Here is a 27,500-nt window from a genome sequence, read left to right on the forward strand (position 1 = left end):
ATTGATTTAGTTTTGTTTGTTTACTTAATTGCCCTGAGGATGATCTTTTGACCGAAAGCTTGGTGATTAAATTTGCTTAAAGGATTAAAGTGTGCGGACAGTTTATTTATTTTTAGTTTACTTAATACAAGTACAATAGAATGGCTGGCATTATAGCGTTTATTTATTTGGGAAACAGTTTAATTATATAACTGTTAATTCTGTGTTTGTGCTGTTAATGTGTGATGTGTTTTAAGCATTAATGCGAATGTATCTGTCACCAGTGTCAAAGACAAAAGTTCACTCTATGACAAACAGAATGGACAACTCAAGTCAACTCAACTCAAGTCAAGTCAAGTCAACTCAACTCAAGTCAAGTCAAGTCAACTCAAGGGAATTTCATTTTTTGTTGTTGTCTGTAACTATTTGGAAGACGTGACATACAAACAAAGTCTCGCAAAGACTACAATGCAATATTTGTTCCTCCATCACGTCTCGGTGTGTACAGTGAAGGCACACTGAAATTATTGTTGCGTGGCTACATAAAAGTTTAAGCATATGTGATGCATTGCCGCAATTGATCTGACTGGCGCGTGAGAGAGACGAGGGTGTGTGCGTGTGTGAAGGGGTTCTTTTTTAGGCTATACTCTCTTGCAATTGAACGTGAATACGTTTACTACTTAAAAACATCAAAGCTAAACATCATATCTAGTCAAACCGCATCACGACATCGCTACAAATACAGTATGGGATTAAAATCAGCGAACATCAATGTGTCATAGGCTTATGGTGTGTTCACACCGAACGCAAGTGTAATTATTTGCGCGAGTAGATTACATACAAAGTCAATGCAAAGACGCGAATAGACGCATCATTGGCGCCGGGCGTCGCGACTGACGCGAATTGGGCGACGCGTTTGCCGCGAATGTCTTCCGCGCAAGTTGAACATTTTGAACTCGAGCGAATGTTCAAGCGTCTAACTAGACGCGATAGACGCGTATTTGACGTTCTATCCGCGTTCGGTGTGAACACCATCAGTTCACCTTGTTTCAGCGACGCTTGGTGAGACAGCACGGAGTGGGTGTGTTCGGGTCAGATGCTGAATCATTGAAGTCGTACTGTTGTGGTAGCCTATGCCAGGTCTACTTTGCAGGAGACACACTGCACCTTGTTCTCTTCCTTTTTAAGTATGTAATGATCCTAAACTTTAGACATTCTCTGCCGTTTATGGACATCTTTACTCTCCACCATCGCGCAAACTAAATTCAAAATGTATCACGCACTATCCAGGTCCTTCTAAAAAAATTAGCATATTGTGATAAAGTTCATTATTTTCCATTATGTAATGATAAAAATTAAACTTTCATATATTTTAGATTCATTGCACACCAACTGAAATATATCAGGTCTTTTATTGTTTTAATACTGATGATTTTGGCATACAGCTCATGAAAACCCAAAATTCCTGTCTCAAAAAATTAGCATATCATGAAAAGGGTCTCTAAACGAGCTATTAACCTAATCATCTGAATCAACTAATTAACTCTAAACACCTGCAAAAGATTCCTGAGGCTTTTAAAAACTCCCAGCCTGTTTCATTACTCAAAACCGCAATCATGGGTAAGACTGCCGACCTGACTGCTGTCCAGAAGGCCATCATTGACACCCTCAAGCAAGAGGGTAAGACAGAAAGAAATTTCTGAACAAATAGGCTGTTCCCAGAGTGCTGTATCAAGGCACCTCAGTGGGAAGTCTGTGGGAAGGAAAAAGTGTGGCAAAAAACGCTGCACAACGAGAAGAGGTGACCGGACCCTGAGGAAGATTGTGGAGAAGGACCGATTCCAGAGCTTGGGGGACCTGCGGAAGCAGTGGACTGAGTCTGGAGTAGAAACATCCAGAGCCACCGTGCACAGGCGTGTGCAGGACATGGGCTACAGGTGCCGCCTTCCCCAGGTCAAGCCACTTTTGAACCAGAAACAGCGGCAGAAGCGCCTGACCTGGGCTACAGAGAAGCAGCACTGGACTGTTGCTCAGTTTTGCATGTCATTCGGAAATCAAGGTGCCAGAGTCTGGAGGAAGACTGGGGAGAAGGAAATGCCAAAATGCCTGAAGTCCAGTGTCAAGTACCCACAGTCAGTGATGGTCTGGGGTGCCATGTCAGCTGCTGGTGTTGGCGCACTGTGTTTTATCAAGGGCAGGGTCAATGCAGCTAGCTATCAGGAGATTGTGGAGCACTTCATGCTTCCATCTGCTGAAAAGCTTTATGGAGATGAAGATTTCATTCTTCAGCACGACCTGGCACCTGCTCACAGTGCCAAAACCACTGGTAAATGGTTTACTGACCATGGTATTACTGTGCTCAATTGGCCTGCCAGCTCTCCTGACCTGAACCCCATAGAGAATCTGTGGGATATTGTGAAGAGAAAGTTGAGAGACGCAAGACCCAACACTCTGGATGAGCTTAAGGCCGCTATCGAAGCATCCTGGGCCTCCGTAACACCTCAGCAGTGCCACAGGCTGATTGCCTCCATGCCACGCCGCATTGAAGCAGTCATTTCTGCAAAAGGATTCCCGACCAAGTATTGACTATTGAGTGCATAACTGAACATAATTATTTGAAGGTTGACTTTTTTGTTGTTGTATTAAAACACTTCTTTTATTGGTCGGATGAAATATGCTAATTTTTTGAGACAGGAATTTGGGGTTTTCATGAGCTGTATGCCAAAATCATCAGTATTAAAACAATAAAAGACCTGAAATATTTCAGTTGGTGTGCAATGAATCTAAAATATATGAAAGTTTAATTTTTATCATTACATTATGGAAAATAATGAACTTGATCACAATATGCTAATTTTTTGAGAAGGACCTGTAGTTTAGATCCCTGCGCGTATAGTGTGCGTCATAGGAATTGAACGAGGCTTCGAGGAATTTTTGTAATCGAGTAACTCGAATCGTTTCAGCATGACGAACACACACTTCCAGTAATATTCAGCATGACGAACACACACTTCCAGTAATATTCAGCATGACGAACACACACTTCCAGTAATATTCAGCATGACGAACACACACTTCCAGTAATATTCAGCATGACGAACACACACTTCCACTAATATTCAGCATGACGAACACACACTTCCAGTAATGTTCAGCATGACGAACACACACTTCCAGTAATGTTCACTATGACGAACACACACTTCAAGTAATGTTCAGCATGACGAACACACACTTCCAGTAATGTTCAGCATGACGAACACACACTTCCAGTAATGTTCACTATGACGAACACACACTTCCACTAATATTCAGCATGACGAACACACACTTCCAGTAATGTTCACTATGACGAACACACACTTCCAGTAATGTTCAGCATGACGAACATACACTTCCAGTAATGTTCACTATGACGAACACACACTTCCACTAATATTCAGCATGACGAACACACACTTCCAGTAATGTTCAGCATGAAGAACACACACTTCCAGTAATGTTCACTATGACGAACACACACTTCCAGTAATGTTCAGCATGACGAACACACACTTCCAGTAATGTTCACTATGACGAACACACACTTCCACTAATGTTCAGCATGACGAACACACACTTCCAGTAATGTTCAGCATGACGAACACACACTTCCAGTAATGTTCACTATGACGAACACACACTTCCAGTAATGTTCAGCATGACGAACACACACTTCCAGTAATGTTCAGCATGACGAACACACACTTCCAGTAATGTTCACTATGACGAACACACACTTCCAGTAATGTTCACTATGACGAACACACACTTCCAGTAATGTTCACTATGACGAACACACACTTCCACTAATATTCACTATGACGAACACACACTTCCAGTAATGTTCAGCATGAAGAACACACACTTCCAGTAATGTTCACTATGACGAACACACACTTCCAGTAATGTTCACTATGACGAACACACACTTCCAGTAATGTTCACTATGACGAACACACACTTCTAGTAATGTTCAGCATGAAGAACACACACTTCCAGTAATGTTCAGCATGACGAACACACACTTCCAGTAATGTTCACTATGACGAACACACACTTCCAGTAATGTTCAGCATGACGAACACACACTTCCAGTAATGTTCAGCATGACGAACACACACTTCCAGTAATGTTCACTATGACGAACACACACTTCCAGTAATGTTCAGCATGAAGAACACACACTTCCAGTAATGTTCAGCATGACGAACACACACTTCCAGTAATGTTCACTATGACGAACACACACTTCCAGTAATGTTCAGCATGACGAACACACACTTCCAGTAATGTTCAGCATGACGAACACACACTTCCAGTAATGTTCAGCATGACGAACACACACTTCCAGTAATGTTCACTATGACGAACACACACTTCCACTAATATTCAGCATGACGAACACACACTTCCAGTAATGTTCAGCATGAAGAACACACACTTCCAGTAATGTTCAGCATGACGAACACACACTTCCAGTAATGTTCACTATGACGAACACACACTTCCAGTAATGTTCAGCATGACGAACACACACTTCCAGTAATGTTCAGCATGACGAACACACACTTCCAGTAATGTTCACTATGACGAACACACACTTCCACTAATGTTCAGCATGACGAACACACACTTCCAGTAATATTCAGCATTACGAACACACACTTCCAGTAATGTTCACTATGACGAACACACACTTCCACTAATGTTCACTATGACGAACACACACTTCCAGTAATGTTCACTATGACGAACACACACTTCCAGTAATGTTCACTATGACGAACACACACTTCCACTAATGTTCACTATGACGAACACACACTTCCAGTAATGTTCACTATGACGAACACACACTTCCAGTAATGTTCACTATGACGAACACACACTTCCACTAATGTTCACTATGACGAACACACACTTCCAGTAATGTTCACTATGACGAACACACACTTCCAGTAATGTTCACTATGACGAACACACACTTCCACTAATGTTCACTATGACGAACACACACTTCCAGTAATGTTCACTATGACGAACACACACTTCCACTAATGTTCACTATGACGAACACACACTTCCACTAATGTTCACTATGACGAACACACACTTCCAGTAATGTTCACTATGACGAACACACACTTCCACTAATGTTCACTATGACGAACACACACTTCCAGTAATGTTCACTATGACGAACACACACTTCCACTAATGTTCACTATGACGAACACACACTTCCACTAATGTTCACTATGACGAACACACACTTCCACTAATGTTCACTATGACGAACACACACTTCCACTAATGTTCACTATGACGAACACACACTTCCAGTAATGTTCACTATGACGAACACACACTTCCACTAATGTTCACTATGACGAACACACACTTCCAGTAATGTTCAGCATGACGAACACACACTTCCAGTAATGTTCACTTTGACGAACACACACTTCCAGTAATGTTCACTATGACGAACACACACTTCCAGTAATGTTCACTATGACGAACACACTTCCAGTAATGTTCACTATGACGAACACACACTTCCAGTAATGTTCACTATGACGAACACACACTTCCAGTAATGTTCACTATGACGAACACACACTTCCAGTAATGTTCACTATGACGAACACACACTTCCAGTAATGTTCAGCATGGCGAACACACACTTCCAGTAATGTTCACTATGACGAACACACACTTCCAGTAATGTTCACTATGACGAACACACACTTCCAGTAATGTTCACTATGACGAACACACACTTCCACTAATGTTCACTATGACGAACACACTTCCAGTAATGTTCACTATGACGAACACACACTTCCACTAATGTTCACTATGACGAACACACACTTCCAGTAATGTTCACTATGACGAACACACACTTCCAGTAATGTTCACTATGACGAACACACACTTCCAGTAATGTTCACTATGACGAACACACACTTCCAGTAATGTTCACTATGACGAACACACACTTCCAGTAATGTTCACTATGACGAACACACACTTCCAGTAATGTTCACTATGACGAACACACACTTCCAGTAATGTTCACTATGACGAACACACACTTCCAGTAATGTTCACTATGACGAACACACACTTCCAGTAATGTTCACTATGACGAACACACACTTCCACTAATGTTCACTATGACGAACACACACTTCCAGTAATGTTCACTATGACGAACACACACTTCCAGTAATGTTCACTATGACGAACACACACTTCCAGTAATGTTCACTATGAGGAACACACACTTCCACTAAAGTTCACTATGACGAACACACACTTCCACTAATGTTCACTATGACGAACACACACTTCCAGTAATGTTCACTATGACGAACACACACTTCCAGTAATGTTCACTATGACGAACACACACTTCCACTAATGTTCACTATGAGGAACACACACTTCCAGTAATGTTCACTATGACGAACACACACTTCCACTAATGTTCACTATGACGAACACACACTTCCACTAATGTTCACTATGACGAACACACACTTCCAGTAATGTTCACTATGACGAACACACACTTCCACTAATGTTCACTATGACGAACACACACTTCCAGTAATGTTCACTATGACGAACACACACTTCCAGTAATGTTCACTATGACGAACACACACTTCCAGTAATATTCAGCATTACGAACACACACTTCCAGTAATGTTCACTATGACGAACACACACTTCCACTAATGTTCACTATGACGAACACACACTTCCAGTAATGTTCACTATGACGAACACACACTTCCAGTAATGTTCACTATGACGAACACACACTTCCAGTAATGTTCACTATGACGAACACACACTTCCAGTAATATTCAGCATTACGAACACACACTTCCAGTAATGTTCACTATGACGAACACACACTTCCACTAATGTTCACTATGACGAACACACACTTCCAGTAATGTTCACTATGACGAACACACACTTCCACTAATGTTCACTATGACGAACACACACTTCCAGTAATGTTCACTATGACGAACACACACTTCCACTAATGTTCACTATGACGAACACACACTTCCAGTAATGTTCACTATGACGAACACACACTTCCAGTAATGTTCACTATGACGAACACACACTTCCAGTAATATTCAGCATTACGAACACACACTTCCAGTAATGTTCACTATGACGAACACACACTTCCACTAATGTTCACTATGACGAACACACACTTCCAGTAATGTTCACTATGACGAACACACACTTCCAGTAATGTTCACTATGACGAACACACACTTCCAGTAATATTCAGCATTACGAACACACACTTCCACTAAAGTTCACTATGACGAACACACACTTCCACTAATGTTCACTATGACGAACACACACTTCCAGTAATGTTCACTATGACGAACACACACTTCCAGTAATGTTCACTATGACGAACACACACTTCCAGTAATGTTCACTATGACGAACACACACTTCCAGTAATGTTCACTATGACGAACACACACTTCCACTAATGTTCACTATGACGAACACACACTTCCAGTAATGTTCACTATGACGAACACACACTTCCAGTAATGTTCACTATGACGAACACACACTTCCAGTAATGTTCACTATGACGAACACACACTTCCAGTAATGTTCACTATGACGAACACACACTTCCAGTAATGTTCACTATGACGAACACACACTTCCAGTAATGTTCACTATGACTAGGGCTGGGCGGTATGACGGTATATATCGTTACCGCGGTAGAAAATGTCAACCGTAACAGATTTTTTTATTCCGTGTATACCGCGACATGCAAATAAGTGGGCGTGGTTAACTCGCGTGCAACGTGCGTGAGACTGAAACACTGAGAATTGTAAAAAGAAACACGGAGAAAGCAGATCAAGATGATCCACAAAGGAATTACATTTTCTAAAGGGTTGTTGTTGTTGTTAATGTGATATTTTCGGGGGGGAAAGGCGCAGCAGTCACTAGAGCAGTGCAGCACCCAGGCTACAGAGGAGTGCACGCTCGCAACGGGGAAAGCTGGACAACAACAGTTATCAATATCGTAACGAATAGAAATAACCTTAAATAATGTAGTTATCTGCATCTTTCCGTCTCTTATGTATAGTTTTTAAACACCCAAACAGTTTGCCGCCCGTGGTAATGTGCAACCTGCTTGTTAAAGTGAATGTATAATCCTGTAGCCTATCTGAGGCAAAATTACTAAATATGCATCGCGAGTTATATATTTCTAAATCCAAACAATTGGCCACTGAACCAGCTGATAAAATCTTCCTTTGATTCGATACGTGATTACAACTTGACACTCAAATTAACCGATCGCATTTACTGATGCAGAAGACGCGCGCGTGCACGCGCACTGAGGGAGCGCGGTGTTCACCGGACTATGGTCAAATAATGACGCAGTTACAAGGTGTGTATAATTTAAACTAGGCTACTTAGTCAACACTAACAGAAGCTGCTGTTCGGTTTTCAAACTGCTGCTCTCCTGCTAGTCACTTCTGAACTTCTATTGATTAAAGCTCAGGGTGACGGGTTGCCAGATATCACAAAAAGAGCAAAACAAGCCGCTTAAAAACGCAGTGTAGCCTGAAGCAGACATGGCACAAATGTACCGGGGAACACATTTAAACATAACTAGTATTACTATCCTACAAAATTAAAAGGAAATAACTAATTTATCATGAATAGAATAGTTCAATATAAAATATTCAGATATTATAAACTGATTGATGAAGTAAAGCATAACATGAGATTGAAAAATTATTCAGAAACACTTTATTTAAAGTTTAATTGCACCTATGAGTTGTATTTAATATCAATCAGTTGGGGTAAAAAAAGTTGATGAGTGTGTTTTCTTTATATTTAGCTATCTAAATAGTTTACCAATAAAATAATTTACCAAATGAGAAACAGAAAACAATGTGAAGTAGGCCTACTTTTCATTTCATTTCTAAAGTATTTGGGTTTATTTATTATACAAAGCCCTTTTTGTCGATATTTCGAGAATAACTACATATATAAATAACTATATCGTGAAATATATCGTTACCGTGAAATAAAATTAGTCATACCGTGAAATAGAATTTTGGTCATACCGCCCACCCCTAACTATGACGAACACACACTTCCACTAATGTTCACTATGACGAACACACACTTCCAGTAATGTTCACTACGACGAACACACACTTCCAGTAATGTTCACTATGACGAACACACACTTCCAGTAATGTTCACTATGACGAACACACACTTCCAGTAATGTTCACTATGACGAACACACACTTCCACTAATGTTCACTACGACGAACACACACTTCCAGTAATGTTCACTATGACGAACACACACTTCCAGTAATGTTCACTATGACGAACACACACTTCCAGTAATGTTCACTACGACGAACACACACTTCCAGTAATGTTCACTATGACGAACACACACTTCCACTAATGTTCACTATGACGAACACACACTTCCACTAATGTTCACTACGACGAACACACACTTCCAGTAATGTTCACTATGACGAACACACACTTCCAGTAATGTTCACTATGACGAACACACACTTCCAGTAATGTTCACTATGACGAACACACACTTCCAGTAATGTTCACTATGACGAACACACACTTCCAGTAATGTTCACTACGACGAACACACACTTCCAGTAATGTTCACTATGACGAACACACACTTCCAGTAATGTTCACTATGACGAACACACACTTCCAGTAATGTTCACTATGACGAACACACACTTCCACTAATGTTCACTACGACGAACACACACTTCCAGTAATGTTCACTATGACGAACACACACTTCCAGTAATGTTCACTATGACGAACACACACTTCCAGTAATGTTCACTATGACGAACACACACTTCCACTAATGTTCACTACGACGAACACACACTTCCAGTAATGTTCACTATGACGAACACACACTTCCAGTAATGTTCACTATGACGAACACACACTTCCAGTAATGTTCACTATGACGAACACACACTTCCAGTAATGTTCACTATGACGAACACACACTTCCATTAATGTTCACTATGACGAACACACACTTCCAGTAATGTTCAGCATGGCGAGTCTGATGAGGGACCGCACAGGTCCAGTGTTGAGGGTGTGTACCTTGACGGCAGCGTCGCGCTCCTCGAAGTGAACGAAGGCGTAGTCCTTCAGCTTCTTCACGCGCTCCAGTTTCCCGAACTGGGAGAAGGTCTTCTCCAGCAGCTCCTCGGTCACCGGCGTGGCCAGCTTACGCACGAACAACACCTTCACCTGATGGACAGATCAGCGTTACACTAGGGGTGTGCCGGTTTCAGAATTGGTGATGACGGTTATGACGTGAGTCAAATGTGACGGTTCATAACATAACCGTCGTCGGGGGGGGGGGGGGGGTGTTGAATAACTGTTCGTCTGTTATAGGACAACTTAGTTTGAATAAACAAGCAGACACTGATTAGCTACTGGCGTTTATTTAACTTGAACAGCAAGACAACTAGAAGTGAATGTGCTTTCCATTAAATGTAGCCTATCACACAGTAAACAAATCCTTAACTAACAAAACAAACAAACGTTGCAATGAACGTGCTTTTTTTTTAATAAGTCACACACAGTAACAAAACCTTAACGAAAAAACTTTGGAATGAACTTTGCAATTTAGACGCGCAAACTGCGTGCCGGTGCGGTGAGACGTGCATGCTCGGGCAGATTCGGCTTGAAGTTGTTTATCCTCGGATGCGGCGCCACGCGCGCTGTTACAAAAAAGCCGTGCACACAGCCCATAGATATAAACACACAGCCAAGCCAAATGGGGTCTTGCGCACCGAACGCGTCATTTTTGCCGCGCGCACCTTCGCGATCGTGCGGACGCGACGAGTATAAACAAGGCTTATGGCGTTATTCCCCTATCAAATGTCGAGAGCGCATTATTGTAGCGCGAAAGTACATTAATATAATGCGCGCTCTGATCGGTAAAGGTGCACAGACCTCTCCCGAATCATCTCCAGCAGTAGCAGCCTCCGTTTCCCTCTTAAGCTGATATTAGTATTTAAACATTCTCTATGATAAAAAATGTTTGTAAAACATATTTTAATAGCACGGTTTTGGCGGTTATAGAGTTCTAATGACGGTGTTCAACTATAACCGTCGGTCTCACGGTTATATAATAACCGTCACACCCCTACGTTACACTCACCATCACACACACACTCACAGCGACACATTAGTTAATGTGAGCACAGCTGTGGGTTCCTGTGTTCTTCTGCTTGACAGAGTCTCATTCTTGAGTCTGTTTGCTGGCGATGTGTAAGCAAAACCTCCCGCCATCCAATCATCTTTGTGCTTTGATACTTTGATATGAAACAAAGTCTCAGCTTTGCAATCCTGTCAGTTTCATCAGTAAATGTGTGTTTAATGTGTGTGACGGATGAAGCGATCATCTCTTACTCTTTACTACTAGTTACAGCAGCAAATAAACATCAGAAGGAATGATGAAGATACAGAACAACTTCCTGAAGTCCATCATGTCTGTAATCCATCAGTGTTTCAACCGTCAATAAAACAGCAATAGAGCTGGTAAGTCCCGCCCCTTCCGCTTACCCCGCTGGACCTCTAGGTTGAAAAATCGTCAATGCAAGTGAATGAGAGAAAAGAATTATTTTCTAATCCCGTTTGAATTTTGCAATGAATGTGAACATGTGTTGTCTGTGAATTTTTTATATAATTTTTCGTGTAAAGAATGCTACAATTTAGCGGGTAGAATTTTCGTACGGTTAGACTTTGTGTGAGAGCACTTTGTGGACTACAACTCTTCGCTGCTTTCGACGCGTTTGATATACGTCACCATAGACATAATAAATACATAGACGCCCTATTGGCCGCTGGAGCGTACGTCAACGGCGCCGCCATGTTGGGGAGGGCAACTTTCCCATACCTCTCATACCGGGAACTGATAAAAATGCCTGTTTTGTGCGCTGTTTGGGGCTGTACACATCGCCACACAATTGAAAACAGCTTTCGAGGAATTACCTTTCACAAGCAAGAGTGAACGTTTGTTTTTGGTTGTATTTGGTCATGATTTAATTAGTAATAGTAACGTTCAGAGGATACATTTAAAAATACTACTGTTATTGTGTCACGAAATGTAGTTTAAATAGTTTTTCAGTCGACAATGTAGTTGTTTAAAGCTCAAATCTGTGGTTTGTTTATAAAGATAGCGCCTATTTAAAAATTTGATCTGACTTTTTCGGAGTTGTAAGATGCGCTCAGCGCTCGTCTACCCCGCCTGGAACAGCCGTACCTCGGCCAGTGCTTCTGACGCTCAGCGCTCGTCTACCCCGCCTGGAACAGCCGTCCCTCGGCCTGAAGTTTTGAAGTTTTCCCGCTGACTCGGATGTCTGTAGTCTAGTGGTTAAACATGAGATATCATTCGTCTTGTGTATATCTAACGGGCGATCTTTGGTCTCATTAATCTATAAATGGTTCCCTGGCAAATAGTTTTGGCTGAGGGCAAAGTGAAGTTTCATAACTTTATATTTAGGCTATTTTAACATTGTATCCTGCTGTATGTTTGACTGAAGCTACTTCTGTTATAATGGCTATTACTGATCAATAAAACTGAAATTTAACAAAAAAAGAGTTAAATATTAAAGTCACTATTTAACTTATTTTTTTATTGTGTATATTCTGTAATTGATATTTCTTATTCTATTGCTATTATTATAGTATTATTAATAAACTATGCTATTATCAATATTTTTATGATTGTATTATTGTACTTTATTGTACTATGATATTATATAATTATACTAATCATTACTATTTTATTTGCTGTATACTATTTGTTTATTTTATTGACTAAACTATTTACTATTACTTCTCACTTTATGTTATATTTACTATTTGCATTGCACTGTAGTTGTACCATAACGTATTATTATAAAGGATCCATCAGTTATCTTTGTTATTGCTAAAATCTGGTCAATCACAGAAAATGCTTTTTCCACAATAAGAAAACTTAAATTATATCTCAGTATGGGGGTCTTCACCATTCTTATCCAAGAATAAAAAGCCAGATACATGACAAGCCTGAGCTTTGACCATTCTTTATTAAAAAAAAATATTTTACAAGTCTAACTATCGAGATTTTAAATAACTAGAGATGGAACTTTTTGTACACCACATACAAACCACTGAAATCGGTTGATAAATGTAAAAACAGTTTGTTTTTATCCAGAAAAAACGCAGCTCACCCGTTTACTTACATTTGATTTCTTGCCCTCAGCAAAATGGCGGACCCGTTGACGTATCGCAGCAACGTTCCAAAGCGGCCAATAGGGCGTCTATGTATTTATTATGTCTATGTGCGTCACCACCACTAGCACACGGATCCCGCTAAACATGCCTGTGTCTTTGGTGACATTTGGGTACGAAACACACAGGCATCTCGATCTAATTCCTTAGATTATCGCACCGTGATTTGTGGAGGGAAGATGTGTTATGCGGTGACATCACATATGCGACGTGTAGTCTTTCTCGTTATGTCTATTCCACAACTGCTAGCCAAAGAATCATACAATATACTGTCAAACTCGTTACATGAGAATTTATATAAAAAATTCACAGACAACATGTGTTCACATTCATGGCACAATTCAAACGGGATCAGAAAATAATTATTTTCTCTCATTCACTTGCATTGACGCTTTTTCAACCTAGAGGTCCACTTGGAGTTTTACGGATGGGCGGGACTTACCAGCTCTATACGGTCACATCCCTAACCCATCCACTGACTCCACAACTCCAGAGGAGCGTTCTGATACATATATGCACTATATTACATATTCATTACAGATTTACTCAACCTGTTCTTCAATATTTCATGTTTGAACAAATCCATCATGAAAACAAGTTTATGACAGCCACCGTTTAAATGTTATATTTAAAAAACTAAGTAAAGTATAAGCACAATTATGTTCTAAAATGATTATTACATTATTATATTGTACTATTATAATAATAAAATAAGAAACATCTCACTGAAAGATACTTTTTTGAGGCTCAAATTTTGAACAGCTTGTTTAGATTTATGAAATTTGTATTTTTGTGCATTTTTCACGTAAAATGATGTAACTTTTTTTAAGTTCCCTTCAGCAATAATCTGCCGAGTGTCGTCTCTGAGGAGACACCAAACTTCTGTCTGTCGCTCTAAAGCCTTCAAGATTTACAGTTTAAGGTGGAAACTTAATTTTCAGGTCTATGCTCAAAAAGTTAATAAATGAATTATAAATACAGCGTAAATATACTGTACAGGCTTCCCACACCTTGGTTAACTTCAAATTCAAGGACCTTTCATTGCATTTCAGGTCCAATAGCCTCAAATTAATGGACTTAATGTCCAACAACAAATGGTGAGGTACCATTGTAGTAGTTTCGTGCGCGCGTGAAAGTCATGGCAATGTACAACACTAAGTACCTCACTCGGGAAACCCTTGACGTAATGCGTATACGCGCGTAACTAGCGTAAATCAAGCAAGCTAGTATGCATAGGCCACGAAGTGTTGGCAAAATAACACATTAGCGGACCGGAGAGAATAATATGGATTTTTTCCCAGAAAACTTCTTGCACAAAATAAATTCAAGCACTTTCAAGGACCTGCATCTATGCATGTTTATTTTCAAAAACTTTCCAGGGCCTTGATTTTTCCCCCCAGATTCACAAACTTTCAAGGATTTCAAGGACCCGTGGGAACCCCGACCCAGTGTAGTGTGTGTGTGTGTCTGACCTTGGCCATGACCTCGGGGTCGGGCTCGGCCACCGGGTCGGCCCACTCCACGGTCACCGGGTTCCCCCACACCTTCACCTTCCCGCTCATGAGCCGGCGCCGGGCCTGGGCCGCAGACTTGTGGTCCTCGTACTCCAGAAAACAGAAGCCGCGGTTCTTCTTCTTATCGTCCGGCTGCGTGTAGAGGATCACCTCCTGCAGGCCCTCTGCGCACACACACACACACACACACACACGTCAGCCTCGGCCTCAGGACACTAGTGTTGTCACGATACCAACATTATGACTTCGATACCAGACTAAAACACCTCAATACCGATACTCCGATTCTACGGGAAAAAAACTAAAACAGAACTTGCCATTCATTTTCATACATTAATACCAGCAAGAACTCACTTGACCATTCCCTCCCCGTTATATCAATCATGTTAAGATTTGCTAACCGTTCCCAATTCTGAACTGATTGGGATGACCAAAATCTCATTTAATATTTTTTAAATGTAATTTTATACTTACAATACAGAGATTTTATTACATTTTTAATCCTTGTTATTAAGAATAAGCAAAAAATGCAAAATTTCAAACAATATGACAAAATAATCAGTGCTCCAATTTCTTTTTACAAACATTTATGTTCACTAAAGACACACGACTGCGTTCACCAGAATACTCGCCGGACGTGCTTTTTTACACAGTATTTTGACTATTCAAACCTAATAATCTGCGAAAGAGAAACGTCCCGCGCTCTATTTCCTGGTGCATGCAAGTTTTTGTCAAGCGCTACGCATCTATATTTCACGGTTGGTTTTCCGTTGTTTAGTGAATGTAAACAGTAAAAGCAGAACTCTACACACACACACACACACACACTGACTCCGTCACACAGACGCAAATAAAGAAATGCTCTTATTATTTAGAGTGCTGTCACTCTTAAAGTACCGCTACTAATAAAATATAATATCTTATTGTTTTTAATAGCAGGGTATCGCGATGCCATTCTGGCACCGGTATATGGTGTAACACACACACACACACACACACACACACACACACACACCGGTGACTTTGCCGAAGTCCTCCAGGATACTCTCCCGGGTCTTGTTCTTGGGAATGGACCCGACGAACAGACGGTTATTGGCCACGGAGATGCAGACGCCCAGGTACTTCCCCGAGCGGATCTCGTAGTTATCACACTGATGGGAAACACACACACACACACTGTAAAACCTCGACTGATTATATATGCATGTCATCCAGCAATAATCGGTGACGTTGATTTAAGACATTGTGTAAAATGTGCAAGCCTGTCGTGATCATGTTGTCTTGAGTAGAGCAGCTTCATAGTTCGCCTCATTAATGTTTGCACTGATTCTGTTAATGACTGAAGCTGCTCTGAAACGATCTGATCTGCACTGTATGATGCTTCCTGACTGTATAGCGCCGATCTGCACTGTATGATGCTTCCTGACTGTATAGCGCCGATCTGCACTGTATGATGCTTCCTGACTGTATAGCACCGATCTGCACTGTATGATGCTTCCTGACTGTATAGCGCCGATCTGCACTGTATGATGCTTCCTGACTGTATAGCGCCGATCTGCACTGTATGATGTTTCCTGACTGTATAGCACCGATCTGCACTGTATGATGCTTCCTGACTGTATAGCGCCGATCTGCACTGTATGATGCTTCCTGACTGTATAGCGCCGAGCTGCACTGTATGATGCTTCCTGACTGTATAGCACCGATCTGCACTGTATGATGCTTCCTGACTGTATAGCGCCGATCTGCACTGAATGCTTCCTGACTGTATAGCGCCGATCTGCACTGTATGCTTCCTGACTGTATAGCGCCGATCTGCACTGTATGATGCTTCCTGACTGTATAGCGCCGATCTGCACTGTATAATGCTTCCTGACTGTATAGCACCGATCTGCACTGTATGATGCTTCCTGACTGTATAGCGCCGATCTGCACTGTATGATGCTTCCTGACTGTATAGCGCCGATCTGATCTGTAAGATGCTTCCTGACTGTATAGCGCCGATCTGCACTGTATGATGCTTCCTGACTGTATAGCGCCGATCTGCACTGTATGATGCTTCCTGACTGTATAGCGCCGATCTGCACTGTATAATGCTTCCTGACTGTATAGCGCCGATCTGATCTGTAAGATGCTTTCTGACTGTATAGCGCCGATCTGCACTGTATGATGCTTCCTGACTGTATAGCGCCGATCTGCACTGTATGATGCTTCCTGACTGTATAGCGCCGATCTGATCTGTAAGATGCTTCCTGACTGTATAGCGCCGATCTGCACTGTATGATGCTTCCTGACTGTATAGCGCCGATCTGCACTGTATAATGCTTCCTGACTGTATAGCGCCGATCTGCACTGTATGATGCTTCCTGACTGTATAGCGCCGATCTGCACTGTATAATGCTTCCTGACTGTATAGCGCCAATCTGATCTGTATGATGCTTCCTGACTGTATAGCGCCGATCTGCACTGAATGCTTCCTGACTGTATAGCGCCGATCTGCACTGTATGATGCTTCCTGACTGTATAGCGCCAATCTGATCTGTATGATGCTTCCTGACTGTATAACGCCGATCTGCACTGTATAATGCTTCCTGACTGTATAGCGCCGATCTGCACTGAATGCTTCCTGACTGTATAGCGCCGATCGGCACTGTATAATGCTTCCTGACTGTATAGCGCCGATCTGATCTGTAAGATGCTTACTGACTGTATAGCGCCGATCCGCACTGTATAATGCTTCCTAACTGTATAGCGCCGATCGGCACTGTATAATGCTTCCTGACTGTATAGCGCCGATCTGATCTGTATGATGCTTCCTGACTGTATAGCGCCGATCTGCACTGAATGCTTCCTGATTGTATAGCGCCGATCTGCACTGTATGATGCTTCCTGACTGTATAGCGCAGATCTGCACTGTATGATGCTTCCTGACTGTATAGCGCCGATCTGATCTGTATGATGCTTCCTGACTGTATAACGCCGATCTGCACTGTATGATGCTTCCTGACTGTATAGCGCCGATCTGCACTGAATGCTTCCTGACTGTATAGCGCCAATCTGCACTGAATGCTTCCTGACTGTATAGCGCCAATCTGCACTGAATGCTTCCTGACTGTATAGCGCCGATCTGCACTGTATGATGCTTCCTGACTGTATAGCGCCGATCTGATCTGTATGATGCTTCCTGACTGTATAACGCCGATCTGCACTGTATGATGCTTCCTGACTGTATAGTGCTGATCTGCACTGTATGATGCTTCCTGACTGTATTTTGCCGATCTGCACTGGATGCTTCCTGACTGTATAGCGCCGATTGGCACTGTATAATGCTTCCTGACTGTATAGCGCCGATCTGATCTGTAAGATGCTTACTGACTGTATAGCGCCGATCCGCACAGTATAATGCTTCCTAACTGTATAGCGCCGATCGGCACTGTATAATGCTTCCTGACTGTATAGCGCCGATCTGATCTGTATGATGCTTCCTGACTGTATAGCGCCGATCTGCACTGTATGATGCTTCCTGACTGTATAGCGCCAATCTGATCTGTATGATGCTTCCTGACTGTATAGCGCCGATCTGCACGGTATGATGCTTCCTGACTGTATAGCACTGTGAAGTGGAGCCCAGGCGCGCACCAGTTTGACAGCTTCCAGCGCGGCGTCTTTGCCGCAGAACGTGATGAAGGCGTAGCCGCGGTTCTGCCCGGTGAGCGGATCCATCATGAGCCTTAGATCCCAGATCGCACCGGCCTTCTCAAACAGCGGAACCAGCTCGTCCTCGTACAGGTCACGCGGGATCTTACCCACAAACACCTGCGGGAACATACACACACACAGGTCAGCTCGAGCGCTCAGCACAGACAGAAGCACTGGTGTGTGCGCATGCGTGTGAATGCAGGTGTGTGTGAGAATGAGACCTCGGTGCCGATGCCGGGCTGTGGGCCGGAGAACACTTCATCTGGAGGCGGGCCGCCGTACTTCCGCTGACCCGTGGTGACGTCCAGTGTGTATCCGGTCCGGTCCAGCAGAGCCTGCGGGAGAGAACATGGGTCAGAACACGAGAACATGGGCCAGAACACGGGTCGGAACACGTGGATCGAATTAAACACTCAGTCTGTGTGATGAGGAACGGCTCTATACTGCCTCCCGACATTAGGGGTCTAACAATACACTGATCACACGTCTAGCGATACGATGCATCGATGCCTCACTTAAAATATCGATATACGGTTCCTTTATTTTGACACTCTCCACATCCTCACGTCACGTCCGTCTACGCATTTCCGCCAAAGATTTTCGTTTACTGCCCATACCATCTGCCGGCGTCTTTATAACGTTAATCTCTTCAGCTGACAAGATTGACTGAAGCCTAAACACATTTTGTAAAAGCCGGTATTGTCCACAGTCAAGCATCGCTAGGTCATGTTTCACAGCAGAAACCCTCGTTGGTGAACAACCCGATAAATCCGTTTTAGCGAATCAGCAGTATTCAGGTCAGGTGACAAGGCTGCTAGTCACTTCGAAAAGACACGCTAGCTAAGAGGAGTTTCGTCAAAGCTGGCTAAAAGTGATCGAGGATGGAACTTGATAAAGTCGTGATATCTTCTTCTACGATAACCTTTACGTTACGTAACCTTACGTTAGTGCCGCGGTGAGGGAAAAGCTCCTGTGTTGAGGCTAATCACAACAACAAAGTTAGTCATGTGTCTGTGTCAGCGGAGGAGATTAACGTTACAAAGATTAACCGAGTGTTTTATTATGCATCATAGCAATAAACTATTATGTTATGTGCTTTTGCCCAAAAAACTAACTTTTAATATATAAGAAAAATATACTTTCAATGAACTTTAATTTAGGAAGTTACCTGTATTTCTTTGAGTTATTACTTTATCAAACTGCAGATGGGCTGTTTTGATTGTTATGTTTTTGCAAATGAACTCTTCTGCTGTCCCAGATAGGAGGAGTGCACTTATCATAGAGCTTAGTTAAACGTTTGTTATATATTTTGGTTGCATTTGTGAGTTAATAAAAATGTAACTGGTTGTGTAAACTTGGCACATATCTAAATATCGATAAATCCCAGATCTGTTCTAGGTATCCACAGAGATGGTATCGCTGGCTGGGAGAGCCGACATCAGGCCGTCTTGTGCTGAACGGTGTTGGGGTTTCCGGCCCCAGTGATGCGTACCTTGATCTTGGTCTCGTCCGGGCCTTTCGTCGACTCCTGCACTTTATTGCCCTGCTTCTCCCGCTGCCGGTACGTCTTCATCACGCCACACAGGAACGCACTCTTGTTCTGCAGGCAGTGTGAGGAAAGCCAAGGTTAAACCGATAGTTCACCCAGAAATGAGAATTAGCCCATGATTTACTCTCCCTCAAGCCATCCTAGGTGTGTATGACACTCTTCTTTCAGACGAACACAAGCAGGGTTATATTAAAAATGTCCTGGCTCTTCCAAGCTTTATAATGGCAGTGAATGGGTATATTTTTTTGGAAGTCCATCAAAGTGCCTCCATCCATGATAAAAGTGCCTACATATATGGACAGGTGCACTTTTATGGACTTCCAAAAAAATATACTCTGCTTGTCGTCTGAGAGAAGAGTGTCATACACACCTAGGATGGCTTGAGGGCGAGTAAATCATGGGCTGACGGTGTGTGAGAGCAGAGATCGAGTGTTTGTTCACCTGCACAGGTGTGTGTGTGTGTGTGTGTGTGTATGTGAGATCGGGTGTTTGTTCACCTGCACAGGTGTGTGTGTGTGTGTGTGTGTGTGTGTGTTCGGGTGTTAGTTCACCTGCACGTGTGAGAGGTCCGACTCCTTGAACTGCTGCAGAACCGACAGCGCTCCCTCCTCATTAAACTCCCTCAGCGCATCTAGCGCTCGCTCGTCCAGATCCGCGTACGCCACCAGCCCTGAACACACACACACACTACGCATCAGACGCGCTCGAACCCATCACACACACCACATAAGACACGCTCGAAGTCATCACACACACACATCGAGGGCTGGGTATAGGGATGTGACGGTGAGGATATTTTCCCACTGGTTAATCGACGTGTGACAACACCAGTAATACCAGTATCCCCGGCGGGGGCTTTTAAATCGCTAATTTAAAGGCAAATGTAAGATGCGCACGTTTGCACGGGCATTTATAATGGTGCATCGTGTGGAGCAGAGCTGTTTTGTTGTTGTGCCCCGAATTGGTGCTAATTTTAAAACGAAATTAAAATGTGCACGGCCGCTCATGTCAATCTGCTCCGCTCGCTCCGCTCCGGTTAACACGTGCGGCCGTGCACATTTCAGTTTCGGTTTCAAATTAGCGCCAATTCGGGGTGGATTACTTGAATGGTTAGTTCATTAGCCTATTATTCTTAATGAAAAACACAACAAAACAGTGCAATGATAAATTCACTTAAATAGGCCCTTTTACATTTCGCGTTGACACCTAATATTCCGCAGTCACCTCGTCATTCAGATCCTTGTTCTCTGATGAGTGAAACCTGACTCCTGCTGCTGATCCGTTCAGCGACTCACTCTCGCTCTCTGATGAGTGAAACCTGACTCCTGCTGCTGATCCGTTCAGCGACTCACTCTCGCTCTCTGATGAGTGAAACCTGACTCCTGCTGCTGATCCGTTCAGCGACTCACTCTCGCTCTCTGATGAGTGAAACCTGACTCCTGCTGCTGATCCGTTCAGCGACTCACTCTCGCTCTCTGATGAGTGAAACCTGACTCCTGCTGCTGATCCGTTCAGCGACTCACTCTCGCTCTCTGATGAGTGAAACCTGACTCCTGCTGCTGATCCGTTCAGCGACTCACTCTCGCTCTCTGATGAGTGAAACCTGACTCCTGCTGCTGATCATTTCACCGACTCACTCTCGCTCTCTGATGAGTGAAACCTGACTCCTGCTGCTGATCCGTTCACCGACTCACTCTCGCTCTCTGATGAGTGAAACCTGACTCCTGCTGCTGATCCGTTCACCGACTCACTCTCGTTCTCTGATGAGGGAAACCTGACTCCTGCTGCTGATCCGTTCACCGACTCACTCTCTGATGAGGGAAACCTGACTCCTGCTGCTGATCATTTCACCGACTCACTCTCGCTCTCTGATGAGTGAAACCTGACTCCTGCTGCTGATCATTTCACCGACTCACTCTCGCTCTCTGATGAGTGAAACCTGACTCCTGCTGCTGATCCGTTCACCGACTCACTCTCGCTCTCTGATGAGGGAAACCTGACTCCTGCTGCTGATCCGTTCACCGACTCACTCTCGCTCTCTGATGAGTGAAACCTGACTCCTGCTGCTGATCCGTTCACCGACTCACTCTCGTTCTCTGATGAGGGAAACCTGACTCCTGCTGCTGATCCGTTCACCGACTCACTCTCTGATGAGGGAAACCTGACTCCTGCTGCTGATCCGTTCACCGACTCACTCTCGCTCTCTGATGAGTGAAACCTGACTCCTGCTGCTGATCCATTCACTGACTCACTCTCGTTCTCTGATGAGTGAAACCTGACTCCTGCTGCTGATCCGTTCACCGACTCACTCTCGCTCTCTGATGAGTGAAACCTGACTCCTGCTGCTGATCCGTTCACCGACTCACTCTCGCTCTCTGATGAGTGAAACCTGACTCCTGCTGCTGATCCGTTCACCGACTCACTCTCACTCTCTGATGAGTGAAACCTGACTCCTGCTGCTGATCCGTTCACCGACTCACTCTCGCTCTCTGATGAGTGAAACCTGACTCCTGCTGCTGATCCGTTCACCGACTCACTCTCGTTCTCTGATGAGTGAAACCTGACTCCTACTGCTGATCCGTTCACCGACTCGCTCTCGCTCTCTGATGAGTGAAACCTGACTCCTGCTGCTGATCCGTTCACCGACTCACTCTCGCTCTCTGATGAGTGAAACCTGACTCCTGCTGCTGATCCGTTCACCGACTCACTCTCGCTCTCTGATGAGTGAAACCTGACTCCTGCTGCTGATCCGTTCACCGACTCACTCTCGCTCTCTGATGAGTGAAACCTGACTCCTGCTGCTGATCCGTTCACCGACTCACTCTCGCTCTCTGATGAGTGAAACCTGACTCCTGCAGCTGATCCGTTCACCGACTCACTCTCGCTCTCTGATGAGGGAAACCTGACTCCTGCTGCTGATCCGTTCACCGACTCACTCTCACTCTCTGATGAGTGAAACCTGACTCCTGCAGCTGATCCGTTCACCGACTCACTCTCGCTCTCTGATGAGTGAAACCTGACTCCTGCTGCTGATCCGTTCACCGACTCACTCTCGCTCTCTGATGAGTGAAACCTGACTCCTGCTGCTGATCCGTTCACCGACTCACTCTCGCTCTCTGATGAGTGAAACCTGACTCCTGCTGCTGATCCGTTCACCGACTCACTCTCGCTCTCTGATGAGTGAAACCTGACTCCTGCTGCTGATCCGTTCACCGACTCACTCTCGCTCTCTGATGAGTGAAACCTGACTCCTGCTCCTGATCCGTTCACCGACTCACTCTCGCTCTCTGATGAGTGAAACCTGACTCCTGCTGCTGATCCGTTCACCGACTCACTCTCGCTCTCTGATGAGTGAAACCTGACTCCTGCTGCTGATCCGTTCACCGACTCACTCTCGCTCTCTGATGAGTGAAACCTGACTCCTGCTGCTGATCCGTTCACCGACTCACTCTCGCTCTCTGATGAGTGAAACCTGACTCCTGCTGCTGATCCGTTCACCGACTCACTCTCGCTCTCTGATGAGTGAAACCTGACTCCTGCTGCTGATCCGTTCACTGACTCACTCTCGTTCTCTGATGAGTGAAACCTGACTCCTGCTGCTGATCTGTTCACCGACTCACTCTCGCTCTCTGATGAGTGAAACCTGACTCCTGCTGCTGATCCGTTCACCGACTCACTCTCACTCTCTGATGAGTGAAACCTGACTCCTGCTGCTGATCTGTTCACCGACTCACTCTCGCTCTCTGATGAGTGAAACCTGACTCCTGCTGCTGATCCGTTCACCGACTCACTCTCGCTCTCTGATGAGTGAAACCTGACTCCTGCTGCTGATCCGTTCACCGACTCACTCTCGCTCTCTGATGAGTGAAACCTGACTCCTGCTGCTGATCCGTTCACCGACTCACTCTCGCTCTCTGATGAGTGAAACCTGACTCCTGCTGCTGATCCGTTCACCGACTCACTCTCGCTCTCTGATGAGTGAAACCTGACTCCTGCTGCTGATCCGTTCACCGACTCACTCTCGCTCTCTGATGAGTGAAACCTGACTCCTGCTGCTGATCCGTTCAGCGACTCATTCTCGCTCTCTGATGAGTGAAACCTGACTCCTGCTGCTGATCCGTTCAGCGACTCACTCTCGCTCTCTGATGAGTGAAACCTGACTCCTGCTGCTGATCCGTTCACCGACTCACTCTCGCTCTCTGATGAGTGAAACCTGACTCCTGCTGCTGATCCGTTCAGCGACTCACTCTCGTTCTCTGATGAGTGAAACCTGACTCCTGCTGCTGATCCGTTCACCGACTCACTCTCGCTCTCTGATGAGTGAAACCTGACTCCTGCTGCTGATCCGTTCACCGACTCACTCTCGCTCTCTGATGAGTGAAACCTGACTCCTGCTGCTGATCCGTTCACCGACTCACTCTCGCTCTCTGATGAGTGAAACCTGACTCCTGCTGCTGATCCGTTCAGCGACTCATTCTCGCTCTCTGATGAGTGAAACCTGACTCCTGCTGCTGATCCGTTCACCGACTCACTCTCGCTCTCTGATGAGTGAAACCTGACTCCTGCTGCTGATCCGTTCACCGACTCACTCTCGTTCTCTGATGAGGGAAACCTGACTCCTGCTGCTGATCCGTTCACCGACTCACTCTCGCTTTCTGATGAGGGAAACCTGACTCCTGCTGCTGATCCGTTCACCGACTCACTCTCGCTCTCTGATGAGTGAAACCTGACTCCTGCTCCTGATCCGTTCACCGACTCACTCTCGCTCTCTGATGAGTGAAACCTGACTCCTGCTAATGATCCGTTCACCGACTCACTCTCGCTCTCTGATGAGTGAAACCTGACTCCTGCTAATGATCCGTTCACCGACTCACTCTCGCTCTCTGATGAGTGAAACCTGACTCCTGCTGCTGATCCGTTCACCGACTCACTCTCGCTCTCTGATGAGTGAAACCTGACTCCTGCTGCTGATCCGTTCACCGACTCACTCTCTGATGAGTGAAACCTGACTCCTGCTGCTGATCCGTTCACCGACTCACTCTCGCTCTCTGATGAGTGAAACCTGACTCCTGCTGCTGATCCGTTCACCGACTCACTCTCGCTCTCTGATGAGTGAAACCTGACTCCTGCTAATGATCCGTTCACCGACTCACTCTCGTTCTCTGATGAGTGAAACCTGACTCCTGCTAATGATCCGTTCACCGACTCACTCTCGCTCTCTGATGAGTGAAACCTGACTCCTGCTCCTGATCCGTTCACCGACTCACTCTCGCTCTCTGATGAGTGAAACCTGACTCCTGCTAATGATCCGTTCACCGACTCACTCTCGCTCTCTGATGAGTGAAACCTGACTCCTGCTGCTGATCCGTTCACCGACTCACTCTCACTCTCTGATGAGTGAAACCTGACTCCTGCTGCTGATCCGTTCACCGACTCACTCTCGCTCTCTGATGAGTGAAACCTGACTCCTGCTGCTGATCCGTTCACCGACTCACTCTCGCTCTCTGATGAGTGAAACCTGACTCCTGCTGCTGATCCGTTCACCGACTCACTCTCGCTCTCTGATGAGTGAAACCTGACTCCTGCTGCTGATCCGTTCACCGACTCTCTCGCTCTCTGATGAGTGAAACCTGACTCCTGCTGCTGATCCGTTCACCGACTCACTCTCGCTCTCTGATGAGTGAAACCTGACTCCTGCTGCTGATCCGTTCACCGACTCACTCTCGCTCTCTGATGAGGGAAACCTGACTCCTGCTGCTGATCCGTTCACCGACTCACTCTCGCTCTCTGATGAGGGAAACCTGACTCCTGCTGCTGATCCGTTCACCGACTCACTCTCGCTCTCTGATGAGTGAAACCTGACTCCTGCTGCTGATCCGTTCACCGACTCACTCTCGCTCTCTGATGAGGGAAACCTGACTCCTGCTGCTGATCCGTTCACCGACTCACTCTCGCTCTCTGATGAGGGAAACCTGACTCCTGCTGCTGATCCGTTCACCGACTCACTCTCGCTCTCTGATGAGTGAAACCTGACTCCTGCTGCTGATCCGTTCAGCGACTCACTCTCGCTCTCTGATGAGTGAAACCTGACTCCTGCTGCTGATCCGTTCACCGACTCACTCTCGCTCTCTGATGAGTGAAACCTGACTCCTGCTGCTGATCCGTTCACCGACTCTCTCGCTCTCTGATGAGTGAAACCTGACTCCTGCTGCTGATCCGTTCACCGACTCTCTCACTCTCTGATGAGGGAAACCTGACTCCTGCTGCTGATCCGTTCACCGACTCACTCTCGCTCTCTGATGAGTGAAACCTGACTCCTGCTGCTGATCCGTTCACCGACTCACTCTCGCTCTCTGATGAGTGAAACCTGACTCCTGCTGCTGATCCGTTCACCGACTCACTCTCACTCTCTGATGAGTGAAACCTGACTCCTGCTGCTGATCTGTTCACCGACTCACTCTCGCTCTCTGATGAGTGAAACCTGACTCCTGCTGCTGATGCGTTCACCGACTCACTCTCGCTCTCTGATGAGTGAAACCTGACTCCTGCTCCTGATCCGTTCACCGACTCACTCTCGTTCGCCGAACGGTTTATTAAGCAGACACGTTCAGTTTAATAGTGTCTGTTCTCTAACTGAACTAAATTATTTTATAAAAAAAAAAAATCTAATCGCCAGTGGGGGGCGGTGCAGCGGTGGGCAAGAGATGTAACCTCTTCTGTGTTGTATGTCACACGCATGACCAACGTCGGCCAATCGTGAGCCTCCGTGTGACGTACATCAGAAGCGCTGCGCTGTTACACTACGTGAACTCACCCGAGGCCCACAGAGAAGCAAATGAAGAGTTGAATAAAGTCGTTATTTTTTTTCGTTTTTTTGCGCACAAAAAGTATTCTCGTCGCTTGATAAACTTAAGGTTGAGCCACTGCAGTCACTCTGACTATTTTAACGGTGTCTTTAATAACTTTTCTGGGCCGGCCACTTTCAGGGTGTACTCACACTAGCCAGTTTGAACCGTGCCCGAGTGCGTTTGACCACCAAAGCGCGGTTCGTTTGACTAGTGTGAGTGCTCCGAACCGTGCCCGGGCGTGGCTCGATTAGCCGGCCCTGGCCCGCTTGGAAGAGGTGGGCCAGAGCACGGTTCAGTTGGACTCGGGCGCGGTTCGCATGCAGTGTGAGCGCTAACCACAGGACGCGTGACGTCATGGTTTTGCGACGCTCCAAAACCAACACAGTCCGTAATCAAAGCTGCAAAGTCCTTGCTGCACTTCAGCTGGTACCTTGCAAACCTCCTCATACGAGCAGCACGATTACGTGAAAA

The 27,500-nt window shown here is 44.9% G+C and overlaps 1 protein-coding gene across 2 annotated transcripts in view; it reads right to left on the reverse strand.

Annotated features, from left to right (window-relative positions):
- LOC130079355 (heterogeneous nuclear ribonucleoprotein R-like) overlaps positions 1-27,500 on the reverse strand; it is a 36,175-nt gene that overhangs the window by 3,754 nt on the left and 4,921 nt on the right. For both annotated transcript variants that reach the window (XM_056244596.1, XM_056244595.1), the window contains exons 3-9: positions 20,733-20,851; positions 20,125-20,232; positions 18,854-18,967; positions 18,573-18,749; positions 15,949-16,084; positions 14,892-15,097; positions 10,234-10,383 (exon numbers count right to left, since the gene is read on the reverse strand). In XM_056244596.1, coding sequence (XP_056100571.1) covers positions 10,234-10,383; positions 14,892-15,097; positions 15,949-16,084; positions 18,573-18,749; positions 18,854-18,967; positions 20,125-20,232; positions 20,733-20,851 — 1,010 coding nt within the window. The remainder of the gene's footprint in view (positions 1-10,233; positions 10,384-14,891; positions 15,098-15,948; positions 16,085-18,572; positions 18,750-18,853; positions 18,968-20,124; positions 20,233-20,732; positions 20,852-27,500) is intronic.

This window comes from Rhinichthys klamathensis, unplaced genomic scaffold, assembly GCF_029890125.1.
Source record: "Rhinichthys klamathensis goyatoka isolate OS25496 unplaced genomic scaffold, OSU_Roscu_1.1 h1tg001015l_1, whole genome shotgun sequence".
NCBI lineage: Eukaryota > Metazoa > Chordata > Actinopteri > Cypriniformes > Leuciscidae > Rhinichthys > Rhinichthys klamathensis.